General features: G+C 35.4%; 1 protein-coding gene across 4 annotated transcripts in view; it reads left to right on the top strand.

Moving 5' to 3' along the window:
- Positions 1–16,762, top strand: part of TOPAZ1 (testis and ovary specific TOPAZ 1) — a 77,991-nt gene that overhangs the window by 18,870 nt on the left and 42,359 nt on the right. For all 4 annotated transcript variants that reach the window (XM_004419583.3, XM_087430813.1, XM_087430814.1 and 1 more), the window contains exons 5-9: positions 2,908–2,972; positions 4,740–4,876; positions 6,548–6,633; positions 7,361–7,486; positions 9,000–9,063. In XM_004419583.3, coding sequence (XP_004419640.2) covers positions 2,908–2,972; positions 4,740–4,876; positions 6,548–6,633; positions 7,361–7,486; positions 9,000–9,063 — 478 coding nt within the window. The remainder of the gene's footprint in view (positions 1–2,907; positions 2,973–4,739; positions 4,877–6,547; positions 6,634–7,360; positions 7,487–8,999; positions 9,064–16,762) is intronic.

A 16,762-nucleotide genomic window follows, 5' to 3' on the forward strand; every position in this document is an offset into this window, starting at 1 on the left:
TATCCCTCCTTAACCCTTGACAACCACTAGTCTCTTCTCCATTTGTATAATTTTGTCATTTCAAGAATGTTATATAAATGGAAACATACAGTATGTAACCTCTTCAGATTGGTTTTTTCCCCCCAGCATACTCTTCTGGATATTCATCAAGTTTGCTGCACGTATCAATAGTTAGTTCATTTTTATTGCTTAGCAATACTCCATGGTATGGGTTACCACAGTTTATTTAGCTATTCGTTCGTTGAAAAACATCGGCATTGTTTCCAGTTTGAAGCTATTACAAATAAACCTGCTATAAACATTCGTGTACAAGTTTTTGCATGAACCTAATTTTTAATTTCTCTGACATAAATGCCCTGGTATGCAATTGCTGGGCTATATGGTAATTGCATGCTTAGGTTTTAACTTGGGTGAACTCAGCCTCCACAGTACTCCCCTGCAGTAGCAAGCAGTTGAAATCTTTGTTCAGTTCTTTTAGTCTTAGCTAGGCTGTTTGGAGTCTGCCTTACGTAGGTATAGTTCAGGGGTCAGCTAGAGATTTAGACCAAGTTTATAAGCAGATTGGGGGGTTTCCTTTTTTTGTTGTTGTTGAGGAAGATTGACCCTAAGCTAGCACCTGTGCCATTCTTCCTCTATTTTGTATGTGGGACCACCTCAGCATGGCTTGATGAGGGTGTGTAGGTCCACACCCGGGATCCTAACCTGGGAACCCTGGGCTGCCAAAGCAGAGTGCGTGAACTTAACTACTATGCCACTGTTTTCTTGGTGTTACTATGTTTAAATTTTTTTATCAACCTAAATCTGAAATTTATTTTGGGACAAAAAATGTAGAAATAATGTAACCTTTCTTTTTTAGTTTTGACAGATGGCTTTTGTGTTCTTTGTATTCTCTTGGCATATGAAAACATTTAAAATGTTTGTATTCAAACTTGTTGATACTATAATTCATAGTTTCTGCCATACGTAGGCTTTCTTCACCCTCCAAATTATATAAATACTCACTTTTATTTTATTTTTGCTACTTTTGATATTTATTTTTTACATTTAAATCTTTAATGAACCTAAAAAGTATTTTGGCATATGGTGAGTTGGTACCAAGCTTATTTTCAATCCAATTGACCAGCCTGTTGTTCTACTACCATTTATTGAATTATTTCCTCACAAATTTCAAATGCCATCTTTAATATTTTCAAATTTTTATGTATGGAGCTATTATTCCTTTACTTCTTTTTTGTTTCATTGGTTGTTCAGGTCCTGTACGAATACTACACTGACAATTATTTGAAAAATAAAAATAGTAAGGAAGGCTTGCTTCAAAAATTACTAAGATGTATTGTATTTAAAATATTTTTAGCTATTCTTATAGTCTTCTAAGACTGCTTTAAACTCACATTGTAGTCTTTAAAATGTATAAATTAATTTAGTGGGAATTAACATCTTTATCTTTAACATTCTCCTGCAAGAACATGGTATATCTTTTTATTTGTTAACGTTTCATGTTTCTTAGTTGATTTTTGTGGTTTTCTTCCTAAGAGTTCTAATAGTATATACAGTGTGTACCATTATTGTAAAATATGGTTATTTACTTTATAAAAGGCGAGTTGAGGGGCCAGCCTGGTGACGTAGTGGTTAAGTTCATGTGCTTCACTCTGGCGGCCTGGGGTTCATGGGTTGGGATCCTGGGCATGGACCTACACACCGCTCATCAAGCCATGCTGTGGCGCCATCCCACATACAAAAAATAGAGGAATATTGGCACCGATGTTAGCTCAGGGCCAATCTTCCTCACACACACAAAAAAAAGACTAGTTGTTAATCCTAAGAGTTCTCATCACAAGGAGAAAATTGTTTTTCTTTTCTTTTCATTGTATCTGTATGAGATGATGGATGTTAGCTGAACCTAGTGTGGTAATCATTTCATAATATATGTAAATCAAGCCATCATAGTGTGTACTCTAAACTTATACAGTGATGTGTGTCAATTATTTCTCAATGAAACTGGGAAAAGTTGTGGTTTTTTTTTTTTTGTGAGGAAGATCAGCCCTGAGCTAACATCTGCCAATCCTCCTCTTTTTTTTTTTTTTTTTTTTTGCTGAGGAAGACTGGCCCTGGGCTAACATCCGTGCGCATCTTCCTCTACTTTATGTGGGGTGCTGCCACAGCATGGCTTGCCAAGCGGTGCGTCAGTGTGCGCCTGGGATCTGAACCGGCGAACCCTAGGCTGCCACAGCGGAGCGCATGTACTTAACCGCTTGCGCCACCGGGCCAGCCCCCATGGAAAAAGTGTTTTAAATAATAAAATAAAATAAATACAAAAGACTAGAAATATACAGAGTAAAATGTTAAGTGGTTATCTCTGACTGCTCAAGTGATGTGTCATTTGGGGTTTCTTTTGTTGGTGCCTGTTTTTTCAAAAGTTTAATATTTGAGCATGTATAGCTTTTTCATAATTGGAAAATCACAACTCCCAAAACACTAATTGTGAAATGTTTTAAGTATAGCAATGTTTTAAATACGTACGTATAAATATTTCTAATGAGAAATAAATTTATGTTCATAAATACCACCTAAAAATAAGAACCACTCAAAGCTTTTTTTTTGAATGAAAAGAAACATAACTTTAATTGTCCATAATAATTTGAAACATTGGCTTGTATAATTAAAAGTGATATCAAAAAGTGAGAAAATGTATTGATTTATATTAGTTTTTCTCTTAAGCAACAGTAGAAAATTTTAAGTCAATATTCAATATTTTAAATAATGTAGAGTAGAATTGTTTTCCAGGTTAGCCATAAGCTAGTTGTTTAATTAACATCTTATACATTCTAATAAATCTGGTATGCCTCATAGCTTAATATGAAATACAGAGATACTCACTTGTACTTTTTAACCATATTCTCTTCACAGTGTACATTTTCAGACAAAGTGACTATTACAGAAGAAAAAGAAAATATTTATGAAGTTTGCAAAAGGTCTGTAACAATTTTTAATTATGTAACTTTAAAATAGTCATTCATATAATTGTATAAAGTCATTCATATAATTTGTATCTTGAGTATGTTTTTCATTCTCTGCTGTATGTGCCTGGGCTATTATGTGGTAAGCCATACATGAATATTATTTAATTAATGTGTCAGGTATATGCAGATATCAGGGATATTATAAGTTACCTTAAAGCTGTCACTAACTTTTGTTTTTTTTGTGTGTGTGTGAGGAAGATTAGCCCTGAGCTAACACCTGTCACCAATCCTCTTCTTTTTGCTGGAGGAAGACTGGCCCTGGGCTAACATCCATGCCCATCTTCCTCCACTTTATATGGGACACCGCTGCAGCATTGCTTGACAAGTGGTGCGTCGGTGCACACCCGGGATCCAAACCCTGGGCCGCCACAGTGGAGCCTGCGCACTTAACCACTCCACCACCAGGCCGGCCCCTGTCACTAAGTTTTTTAAGCCATTAAAATATTTTTTGAGGAAGGAATAAGAAACAGTGATAAAAGAAAAAAGAATGTGTACATGACTTTTATGAAAGTAAGAATGGCTGAAATCAGATGAACATTGCAGTTTGCAGGTATCTTAGATGGCTGAAGTGATTACTAGTGAGAATTACAGTACACTCACTAGAACATATACAAATACCAAACTTAGAGTTGCAGGACAGCTTAGTGTCATTGCAGTATACAGAGTTGTATCTTCACCTTGGCTCTACCATAATGACCAGGAGTTTGACATTGGGCAAGTCATTCTATTACCCTGGGCTTCAGTCAACCAATTAAAAATAAAAGAATTTTACTAGGTAATCTCTTCCATCTATAATATTCCATAATTGCTATTTGTTTGTTTTATGTTACTGCTTTTGTTTTGTTTTATTTGGAGGGAGGTTATGCTGATTGCACATATCAGTGATGTCCCAAGTTGGAGAGAGAAGTGAATATCCTTATTTTGTGTGTAATTTTTAAACTTCATCAGTGCTACCAAGTTTCAACTGTTATAAATGTGGGACCCTCTTCTTACTATTTTTACTCTTCTCTGACCCAGGGAACCCCAGCTGAAAAACCTTATTAGAATTGTTTTTAAGGTAAAATATTATAGTATCTGAGTGATCTTTCTCCTAAAAAGTAAATTCATTTATATGTATTAGTCAGCTCTGAGTTACTTCCCACCCTCCCCCTTGCTTAAGTTATTTATTTTTCCAGATAAGTGACCTCCAGATTAAATTTTTCTAGAATTGGTTATATAGGATCTCACATATTAGAATGTAATCAAAGCTGTTTAAATCAGCAACCTAGAAGAGTACATTTTATTTATCCTTCTTTCCAAAGGAAGCTCTCAAGTACATGTGTAAATTTATTCTATATACTTGTCCTAAAGAAGAATTTATAATTGATTTATTTCATTGCACTATCAATAGAATAATTAGATGATCTTTTCTGGATTAGAACGCTAGCTCAGTTCCTCCTCAAACCTTTCATCTGGCATGATCAAAAATATTTTGCTCTGGTTGTAACCCCACCACCTCACTCCTACCCCTACCCCAGCCATTTAACATGTATTGGTTTCTATTTAAGAAGGCAGGAACAACCTATTGAAAATACTGAAGAATCATAGTATGATAATAGTATACAGCATAGCATATAGTATATACATACATTAGGTTATGTTTCTACTTATTTGATTCTCATTACTTTAATGTTTTTAGAATAAATTTAAATTCTGACTTTGGTTGTTCTGTTCACACAGCAAAGATTCTAAAAATGCAGAGATTGTGGTTGGTGAATGTCAGTTAGCAGCTCCGGACCCAAAACCTCTGTGCCTATCAGTGCCACCTTTGAATCTAAGTGCTCAAGAAGACACACTACTAAAGCCCTGGATGAATGGTACTATTCTCTTAATAAAATTCTGTTGGCCTGTGATAGTATAGACACTATATAGGAGATTTTTCCACCAAATACAAAAAAGGTAAAAAAAAAAAAATCAAAACAAGCATAGAATATGTTCAAATTAGAAGGTTTGTATACCTTTACTTAGTACTTTTGATGGAACGATTTCTGAAATATCTGTATTTATGTGATAGTGGTAGTAAAGGTAAATTACAGGTTATACCTAAAATATTTATATTTCAGTTGAGTATTTTAGAATATATTTTAGAATTTGTGTCAGTTTTTTTGATAATTCATAATTCTTTGAACAAAATAAGCTAGATTGAAGAATAAATTTAGAAACAATAAAATCCCTTTGTGTAGCTCACACCTAACTCTGCTGTACCTTCCCATTACTGACTTCATGCCACCTGGTGTTGTGTACTATAGCAGCAAACCCGTGATGGTCACGTGTTTTATCTTTAAAAACCTTGCAGGTTCATAATGAAAATTACTGCAAAGCTATGCAGCAAAAACTTCAGCTTGTTCTAAATTATATCTGGATGCTGCCAAAGTAAAAAATGAAATTATTTAAAATAAAAATTTTTATTACTTTATCTTGAGAGAAAAACATTTTTGAATCTCCTAATTCCCATTTTTAAAAACCAGCATTGGGGCCGGCCCCGTGGCCAAGTGGTTCAAGTTCTGCGTGTTCCATTTTGGTGGCCCAGGTTCTTGGGTTCAGATCCCTGGCGCAGACCTACTCCACTCATTGGACATGCTGTGGAGGCATCCCACATGCAAAGTAGAGGAAGATTGGCAATGGATGTTAGCTCAGGGCAAATCTTCCTCACCAAAAAAAAAAAAAGAAAACCAGCATTAAGGTGTATGGTGCCTGGTATATTAGTCAGCTTGGGATGCCAAAACAAAATACCACAGACAGGGTGGCTTAAACAACATAAATTTATTTCACATGGTTCTAGAGGGTAGAAGTCCAAGATCAGGGTTCAGGGTTCAGTTTCTGGCTCTTTTCCTGGCTTATAGATGGCTGCCTTCTTGCTAAGTCCTCACATGGCCTTTCCTTGGTGCATTTGCATGGAGAGAGAGAGAGAGAGAGAGCAAGCTCTATGGTGTCTCTTCTTAAAGGACACTATTTCTATCAGATGAGGGCCTCACCCTTATAATATATATATATATATATATATATATATATATAAAAAATCCCTCTTTAGCCTTAATTACTTCTGTAAAAGGCCCTTTCTCCAGATAAAGTCACACTAGGGGTTAGGGCTTCAACTGTGAATTTAAGGGAAGACACAGTTCAGTCTGTAGCGCCTGGGTTTGTCAGTAGTTTTCTTCCCTCAGAAAGCTTTATTGTGTGTAGTATTTGTCTGTTTAACTTACAGTCATTTGAATGCCGTGCTCAGTGCTGCTATGTAAGGCTTATAAGAAAACATCTTCAGCCTATAATGAATTTAAAAATTTAAATGCCAGTCTAGAAATACTTAATGAGCTCCCAAGATGTAAATCATTCTGTATTTCACAGGAACACACCATGCAGCACAGTCTGTGAATTGAGCATGAATAGTCCAAAGTGAAACTTTAAAGCAGTTAGTAGTGGTCATCTTTCTCATTGTCATGAAGGGAATAAGCTGTAACATATTGGTGTAACGTCATAATTGTCTCTAGATTTCAGATTTCCAGGGAAACATTCTCTCCTAAAGCTGCAGAATCCTGAAACTTGTGAAATATTTAAGAGGGAAAAAAACGTAGGGGTAAGTTCACCATTTAAAAATATATTAATAATCTTATAAAGCACATACTTTGGGGCTTTCTGATTGTATTTCCCTGTCATTTTTTAAGCAGTTCAAGACATTATGCAGATTTTGAATGGGGGTTGGTGGTAAGAGGCAGGAAATGAGTAGTGATTCAGAGGATTTTCACAAATAACAGGTTGAAAGCAGAAGAGGGGGAGGTATCCAAAACAGAAAATACAGGGTGAATAGTTCCCTATGATGAAAGAGAAAGCTAGTGATATAAAGCAGTTTATAGGAAAAGTTTGTTATAAAAAGCTTTGAGTCTGTCATTTGCCTTTTTCTGTTAATCAGAAAAGCTAAGAGAAACTTTGGTTCTAATAAATGCATCTGAATTATGATGCATATTATAATAGAACTAACTTTTTGTAAAAGCAAAAAAGGCAGGTGTGTGAGGAGGAGTAGGGAATGTATAAGCTTTTAAAAACATGTAAAGTAAAACAGTAGTAACTTTGATGGAATATTTTACACTAAAGGAAATTGCAAAAATTCAGACAAATCACTTTAAATTGTTTTAATTATTTTTAAAAATATAAATTGTTTGGAGTTTTGGTTTTTATCAAGTCAGCAAGCAATTTATCTTGATACTGTTGGGGGTATATAATATTTCTGGTTGCTTCAAATACTTTCTCACTTGATTATAGTGTTTTACAATTAACACAGAAAGGGAATTTTTCTAATTTTCTAGGTGTTCCAGAAGCCCCTAGGGTTGATGATACCCCATAAATATTGCAAATTTCATTTTAATACATTACGAGGCTGTGAACGATCACAGTGCAAGTTTGCTCATGTGCCTGAGCAAGGGAATGAAAAGGTAAAATATGTAAAGTCTTTGAAGTAGAGATTGTTTTAATAACCACCTCAGTCATACATTTTAATTTATATTTTCAGTGACTCCTAATAGCATAGATGAGCTTTTCCTGGTTTTATGCTTTACATAAATGAAATCATACAATCTATATTCTTTTGTTTCTGGCTTCTTTTCTCAATATTTTTGAGATTCATCTTTTTTTTTACTTAATTGTAGACGGTTCTTTCTCATTGCTGTATAATATTGAATATTCCATTGTGTGAGTATATCAAAATTTATTTTGTTGACAAATATTACTTTTGATGGGCATTTTGGTGCTTCTAAATTTGGTAATTATAATAGTGATGTTATCAGTGTTCTGCATGTCTTTTGGTGAACATATGTACACATTCTGGTGGGTTATCCTTAAAACTAGATTTGCTGGGTCATAGGGTCTGCAGATGTTCAACTTTAGTACGTACTGCCAAACAGATTTCCAAAGTGGTTTACCAAATTACACTCTCACCAGCAATGTCAGAGAGTTCTAGTTGCTTCTTATCCTCACTTGCTCTTGGTATTATCAGCGTTGTAATTTTAGCCATTCTGGTGCGTGAGGAGTGATGCCTTCCCTGATTATTGATGAAACTGAGCATTTTGCAAAATCATTATTGGACATTTAGATATCCCTTTTTTGGAAATATCTAAATATTTTGATTATATTCTATGAGATTGTCTTTTTCTTATCCATTTGAAGAATTCTTTATTCTGAATACAAGTTCTTTGTTGGATACGCATATTGCAAATGCCTTTTACAACTTTACAAGTTACCTTTTCACCCTCTTAAAGCTGTCTTTTGTTAAACAAAATTTCTTAATTTTTATATAGTCCAATTTTGTCGAATTTTGCTTTTGTGGCATTAACTTTTGCATCCTATTGAAGCAATCTTTCCCAAGATCATGAAGATGTTTTCTTATGTTTTTCCTTTAAGAGTTTTGTTGTTTTGTCTTTTGCATTTAGTACTTTAAACCATCTAGAATTGGTTTTTGTTTATGATGTGAGAAGGTCAAGATACATATTTTTTCCCATGTAGATCCCCAGGTGACCCAACACCAGTTAAAAAGACCATCCTTTCCCCATGGCACTGCAGTGTCACCATGTCATAAATCAGCTGATTGTGTATGAGTGAGTCTGTTTCTAGGCTCTCTGTTCTAATCCATTGGTCAATGTGTTTATCCCTGCACCAATAAATGGTTATTTTTTAAATGACTTAAATAAGTTGTTTTTAATTATAATATTCAAGGATTTCCTCCCTTCCCCAATTGCTTGCTGATCTTGACTCTGTTTCCTTATTTCTTTGACATAGCTTGCATTTCACATCTGTGAGTTAACCTAATATCAACTTTAAGTTTTAAGTTTAAAAGTTTTTAAGCATTAAGTTCACTTTAAAAAATTGGAATAAGCAAAAAGATAGGATTGAAATTTGTTTGGTTTTTATGAAATATTAACAGGTAATTTTACCTTTTTCTGACTTTTGCAGGTTTGCATGGATGTGCTTAAGAAATATATAAGTATCAACGAACTGTCTTTGCTACAACGTGCAGGTATGAGACAATGGAATGATTACTATAAATCATTAATGTGAGTGTTTCAAACAATGTGCTATTGTGTCTTATAGTTTGAAAGTAAACTCAGTACTTTAAGTATGAAAACTGAATGCCTTAGAGTTGCTTTGTTGGTCTTAGAAAGGATTAAAAATGTGTGGCATTTTGGTTAATAAAAAAATTATAATCCATCTAACACTATATTCCCTTACATACTAACACTTTCATGACGTAGAAATTTTATTTACAGGTTAAGACAGAAAAAAGGATATTGTTAATGGGCTTAAAATCTTTCTGAAGGGACCTTTCAGAAACTGGATCTTCCCTATTTCTTCATGCTTCTCTTTTTACACTTACCCCTTGTAGCCGTACCATCCATACTGAGTTCTGTGCAGTTCCCTAAAGAGTCCAGGCTGTGTTATAATATCAGTGACATTGCTGCCACTGCTCTCTCTCCTGGAGATGCCTTTTTTCCATCCCCCTTCCCCGTAGCAAAGACCTATTCACCTTTCAAGTCTTAGTGATAGGAAATAGGATTACCTCCTCTATTAGACCCTTATCTGACTCCACAGCCTCATCCCATTCTCTGCCCCCATATCCCCCACTACATCATGAATCCCAAGAGGAAGGGACCAAGCTTTATTTATATTTGTCACCCTGACACAGCTACCAAAGCCACATTGTATGTTGGTAATAGAGCACTTTAGCTTCATATTCATCTGCTTGAGATCTCATTTGGCTAAAAATGAAATCTGCAACATGTTTATTATTTGTTTTGCTGATGATATCATCTCCCCAAGGATTAGAGAAAGCATCTGAGGGAACTGCTAGTCTGGACTTAATCTATTAACTATGACAAGGAGGAGGTAGTTAAGGTAGAAGTAATAGGAGCCTATATAGGAAATACACTCGTCACCTGAGGGGTTGTGATAGCCAAGGAGGAGAAGCTGCATATGGGTAGTTGTAGGTGAACATTTATACTCCAGAAATAATTCCATAACATGAGATGTGGAAGAAAAGAGGATGATGTGGAAAAAATGCAAAACTCCCAAAAATGCAGTTCTGATTGTGTAAACATCCAGTGTGGTAACAGGAGAAACATCTGAATTTAGTTTTAAAACAACAAATACCTGGGGCTGGCCCAGTGGCATAGTGGGTTAAGTGCGCACACTCCGCTTTGGCGGCCCAGGGTTTGCAGGTTCGGATCCCAGGCCCTCACTGATGCACCACTTGTCAAGCCTTGTTGTGGCAGCGTCCCATATAAAATAGAGGAAGATGGGCATGGATGTTAGCCCAGGGCCAATCTCCTCACCAAAAAGAGGAAGATTGGCATTGGATGTTAGCTCAGGGCTAACCGTCCTCACAAAATAAATAAATAAATAAATAACAAATACAGAAAACAAAAATAAAGCTCTGTAATGAAGAATGTAGGAAGTTGGGAAGAACCTGTGGAAATTATGTTTGGTGTGAAAATGGAAACTTAGATCAGTGGAACAGAATAAATAGCTCAGAAAAGACTCAATATTATGTATGTATAAAGAGGTTTAGTGTTTAGAAAGACCATCGGGTTTAGGAAAGGAACACTGGTTTAATGAATGATGTTAGGATAAGTGGATAGCAACTCAGAAAGAAACTGTGAATAACACTGGTGTAAGGTATAGATCTAACTGCTCAGCTCTACAGAGAGGTCTCAGGGACCACCCTGGTGCACAAGGGGAGGTACTGAGTGAGTGGGGCTCTCCATCCCCCAATTTATCCTTAGGTCCTCTTTTATTTGTGTTATATTTGAATTTACACATAAAATTCTCTTTCCAGAAGCTTTTTAAAATTTTTATTTAGAAATAATTTCAAATTTACAAAAAGTTGCAAAAATAAAAATAATACAAAGAATACCCATATATTCTTACTTTATTGTATACACTCATTCTCTCTCCCTATCTCCCTGTCTCCATACATGTGTGTCTGTGCATGTGGGTGGCTTGTCTTTACACACATGCACACACACACATTTTTTTCCCTGAACCATTCAAAGGTAAGCTACATACGTCATGGCCTTCAACCCCTAAATATTTCAGTGTATATTTCCTAAAAATACCATATCCTTCTATATAACCATGGTACATTTATCATCATCAAGAAATTTAACATGAGTACAATACTTTTGTCTAATCTACATTTGTATTCAAATTTTGTCAATTAACCCAATAAGGTCATTTATATCATTTTTCCCTCCAGTTCAGGATCAGGTACTACATTTAGTTGTCATGTCTCCTTACCCTTCTTTAACGTGGAACATTTCCATAGTCTTTGACTTTTGTGTGTGTGAGTGTGAGATAAAATATGCCTAAGATAAAATCGACCATTTTAACCATCTTTTAAGTGTACAATTCAGTGGCATTAAGTGCATTCACAGTGTTGTGTAGCCATTCCCATTGTTTCAAGAAGTTTCTCATCATCCCAAACAGAAACTCTGTATCCATTAAATAATAATTTACCCCTTCCCCCAGCTTATCATAACCACTACTCCATTTTCTGTCTCTATGAATTTGCCTATTCTAGGCATATCATGTAAGTGGAATCATACAGTCATTTGGCCTTTTATGTCTTGCTTATTTCACTTAGCATAATGTTTGCAAGGTTCATTCATGTATCAAAATTTAATTCCTTTTTATGCTGAATAATATTCCATTCTATATATTTACCATATTGTTTATTCATTCACCTGTTGATGAACACTTGGGTTGTTTCCACCTTTTGGCAATTGTGAATAATACTGCTATGAATATTGGTGTACAAGTATCTGTTTGAGTCCCTACTTTCAATTATTTTGGGTATATAGCTAGGAGTAGAACCATAGGTCCTCTTTTATTCATTTTATATTTGAATTTCCACATAAAAATTCTCTTTCCAGAAGTTTTGACTAAAAATATTTGGAAACCTACTACTGCTTAGCTTATGTCAAAATGAATTAACATCATATATTAGCAATTTAGTAGAAAGAATTCAGTTTTCTATCAGATTTTTTTGAAACGTGATGATTTCTGGGGTTTAAAATAATCAAAGGAAGCACAAAAGATATAAATATGATCATATAAATTTAAACGGAAGAAAGCTATTAGCTTCAAATATTTAGGTTTACCCTTGGTGATATACACAACATATTCCAATTTTTAAGAATAACAAAACTTCAATCAGCTATTTACAAAGGCATGAATATTATTTCTTCTTGTGAGAATTAGAAACAGATCTGGAAAAGAAAATCCAGCATTACTGGTTCACCAGAATTGTATGCGCCTAATCAAATAAAGTAGTAAAAGTACCCAATCTGGTAAGTTATTGAAGTGGCATTATGAATTGACAAAGCCCTTTTAAAAAGCAGTGTAGGGGGGCTGGCCCGGTGGCGTAGCAGTTAAGTTCACATGCTCCGCTTTGGCAGCCTGGGGTTTGCAGGTTCAGATCCTGGGCACAGACCTAAGCACCGCTTAGCAAGCCATGCTGTGGCAGCGTCCCGTATAAAGTAGAGAAAGATGGGCACAGATGTTAGGCCAGGGCTGATCTTCCTCGGCAAAAAAGAGGAGGATTGGCAACAGATGTTAGCTCAGGGCTAATCTTCCTCCAAAATAAATAAATAAATAAATAAATAATAATGATAAAAAGCAGTGCAGGAAGATGGCAGAGTAGAAGCACCAGGAATCTGTCTCCCCTCCTAGACAGCAATCGCACTGGCAGAATCTGTCTAGTACAACTATTTTGGAACTCTGGAGTCTATTGAAGGCTTGCAACTTCCAGGGGAAGACTTGAAACATAAATTGTGGTTAATTTCAGTCGATTACAGCTCTTAGCACAGTAGCAACTACCCATCCCCCACCAGCCAAGGGGCAAGCAGCTGTGCATGACTTCCTGAGCAGCTTGCACACAACTTGTGGGAGTCAAGGTGAGCAAAAAGGGTCCTGTCCTCCAAATATCAGGGATCTGTGCTCTGATTGCTGATTCTGATTGCCGAAGTGCAAAGAGGTGGGCAGCCATTGTTGTTGAACTTCCCCCTATTGTTGCAAGCCCCTCTCCCTCCTGCTGAAGTGACTTCCAGAGGATTTAAAGGACTAGTGCCCTTTTTGCCCTCCCCTTCATTTTTCTTTTTCCCTTTTTGGGTGCCAGACATTAGAGACTAGGACATTCAAAAACAACTGTGTATAAAGAGACAATTAAAAAGTGACCACACATGGCCCGGGAAAGGCTGGGAAAAGACCTGAGAAGACCTTCAGTTTACACTTCAGGCTGATCCTCCCCCCAGAGATAGACTACAACACTCAAAAAAACAAAAGCAGTAAATAAAAACAATAACATAAACCAGCAAACCCTGAGGAAGGGAGAGAATCTGAGCTCCATAGTTACCACATTATTAGATTCAAATGCTCACTTTCAACAAAAAGTCACGAGGTATGCAAAGAAACAAGAAGAATGTGGCCCATTCAAAGGAAAAAATAAATAATAGAAATTATCCCTGTAAAAGACCTCATGGCAGATATATTAGACAATGACTTTAAAACAACAACTGTCTTAAAGATGCTTAAAGAACTAAGGAAGATGTGGAGAAAGTCAAGAAAATAATATAAAGAACAAGATGAAAGTATCAGCAAAGAGATAGAACACCTAAAAAGAAACCAAAAAAATTCTGGAGCTGAAAAGTACAGTAATTGAAATGAAAAATTCACTAGAGAGATTCAAAGGCAGATTTGAGCAGGCAAAAGAATCAGTAAACTTGAAGATAGAAAAATGGCAATTATCACATCTGAAGAACAGAAAGAAGAAACATTAAAGAAAAGTGAACACAGCCTAAGGGACCTATGGAACACCATTAAACAGAGCAATATACACATTGTGGGACTCCCAGAAGGGGAAGAAAAAGGAGCAGAGAGAATATTTCAACAAATAATGGCTGAAAACTTCCCAAATTTGATGAAAGTCATAAATATAAATATCCAAGAAGCTCATCAAACTTCAAGGGAAACGAACTCAAAGAGACCCACGCCAAGACACGTTATAATCAGACTTTCAAAAGACAAAGAGAGAATCTTGAAAGCAGCAAGAGAAAAACAAACAAGCAAGTACAAGGGATCCTCAATAAGATTATAAGCAGATTTCTCATCAGACACTTTGGAGGCCAGAAGGCAGTGGGCTAATATATTCAAAGTGCTAAAAATATCTGTCAACCAAGAAGCCTATATCTACCAAAACTGTCCTTCATAAATGAGGGAGAAATTAAGACATTCCAGTTAAACAAAAGCCAAGAGAGTTCATTTCCACTAGACCTGCCCTGCAAGAAATGATCAGGGAAGGCCTGCATAGTGAAATGAAGTGACACTAGAGAGTAACTCAAGGTCATATGGAGAAATAAGAATCTCAATAAAGGTAAATACATGGGAAGTTATAAAAGTTAGTATTATTGTAACAATGGTTTGTAATTGTACTTTTTGTTTTCTACATGATTTAAGAGACTAATACATTTAAAGGAAAAAATTATTAGTGTAAAAACAAGTGTTATTGTAAATTTGGTTGGTAATTCCAAATCCTCTTTTCTACATAATTTAAGAGACTAAATGCATTTAAAAGAACTATTAGTTAATGTTTTGGGGCATACAATACACAAAAATGTAATTTTGTGACATCAACAACTGAAAGAGATGGGGATGGAGTTGTAAAGGAGCAGAGTTTTTGTATATTATTGAAATTAAGCTGGCATAAATTCAAATTAGAGTGTTGTGACTTGAGGATGTTAAATGTAATTCCCCATAGTAACCTCAAAGAAAATAGCTATAGAAGATACGCAAAAGGAAATGAAAAAGGAATTTAAACTTTCACTACAAAAAATCAAGTAACTGCAAAAGAAGACATACAGGAAATGAGGGACATAAAAGCTATAAGACATATAGAAAACAAATAGCAAATGACAGAATTAAGTCGTTCCTTATCAGTAATTACTTTTAAAGTAAATGGATTAAACTCTCCAATCAAAAAACAGATTGGCAGAATGGATAAAAACACATGATCCAACTATATGCTGTCTACAGATGTTCACTTTAGATCCAAAGAAACAAATGATTGAAAATGAAAGAATGGGAAAAGATATTCTATACAAATAGTAACCAAAAGAGAGTAGGGGTGGCTATACCAATATCAGACAAAATAGACTAAATCAAAAACAGTTGCAAGAAACAAAGAAGGGCACTGTACAGTAATAAAAGGTTCAATACAGCAAAAAGATATAATAACTATAAACATTTACACACCTAATGACAGACTGTCAAAATATATAAAGCAAAAACTGACAGAAGTGAAAAGAGAAATAGATGGTTCTACAATAATAGTTGGAGACTTCAATTTCCCACTCACAATAATGGATAGAACAACCAGATAGAAGATAAGTGAAGAAATAGAGGACCTAATACAATATATCAACTAGATCTAACAGACATATGCAGAACACTCTACCCAACAACAACTGCATAGACATTCTTCTTAAGAGCACATGGGACGTTTTCCCATATTAGGCCACAAATTAAGTCTCAACAGATTTTAAAAGATGGGTATTATACAAAATATTTTCTCTGACCACAACAAGATAAAATTAGAAATCAATATCAGAAGGAAAACTGGAAAATTTACAAACTGTGGAAATTGAACAACATGCTTTTAAACAACCAATGGATCAAAGAAGAAATCACAAGGGAAGTTAGAAAATCTTGGAGACAAATGAAAATGAAGCACAACATACCAAAATTTATGGGATGCAGTGAAAGCAGTGCTAAGAGGGAAATTTATAACTAGAAAGGCTCACATTACAAAACAGGAAAGGTCTCAAATCAACAACCTAACTTTACCACTTAAGAAACTAGAGAGGGGCCGGCCCCGTGGCTTGGTGGTTAAGTGAGCGCGCTCCACTGCTGGCGACCCGGGTTCGGATCCCGGGCTCGCACCGACGTGCTGCTTCTCCGGCCATGCTGAGGCCGCGTCCCACATACAGCAACTAGAAGGATGTGCAGCTATGACACACAACTATCTACTGGGGCTTTGGGGGGAAAAAATAAATAAATAAAAATCTAAAAAAAAAAAAAAAAAGAAACTAGAGAAAGAAAAACAAACTAAACCCAATGCTAGCAGAAAGAAGGAAATGATAAAGATTAGAGCAGAGAAAAACAAAATAGAGAATAGAAAAACAGTGAGAAAAATCAATGAAACCAAAAGTTGTTTCTCCAAAAAGACCAACAAAATTAACAAACCTTAAGATAGTTGGACTAAGAAAAAAACAGAAGATTCAAATTACTAAAATAAAAAATGAGAGTGGGAACATTAATATGATTCTCCAGAAATAAAAATGATTATAAGAGAGTACTATGAGTAATTGTACACCAAATTGGATATCCTAGATGAAATGGACAAATTCCTAGAAACACAAAACCTACCATGACTAAATAATGAAGAAATAGAAAATTTGAATAGACCTATAACTAGTAAGGAGATTGAATCAGTAATAAAAAATCTTACAAAGAAAAGCACTGCACTCAATGGCTTCACTGGTGAGTTCCACAAACATTTACCAGTCCTTCTCAAACTTTTCCAAAAAGTTGAAGAGGAGGAAATGCTTGCTAACTAATTCTGTGAGGTTGAGGCTACCATTACCCTGGTACCAAAGCCAGACAAA

The sequence above is a fragment of the Ceratotherium simum genome, chromosome 5 (assembly GCF_057802395.1).
Source record: "Ceratotherium simum simum isolate JZ-2026a chromosome 5, ASM5780239v1, whole genome shotgun sequence".
NCBI classification, from domain to species: domain Eukaryota; kingdom Metazoa; phylum Chordata; class Mammalia; order Perissodactyla; family Rhinocerotidae; genus Ceratotherium; species Ceratotherium simum.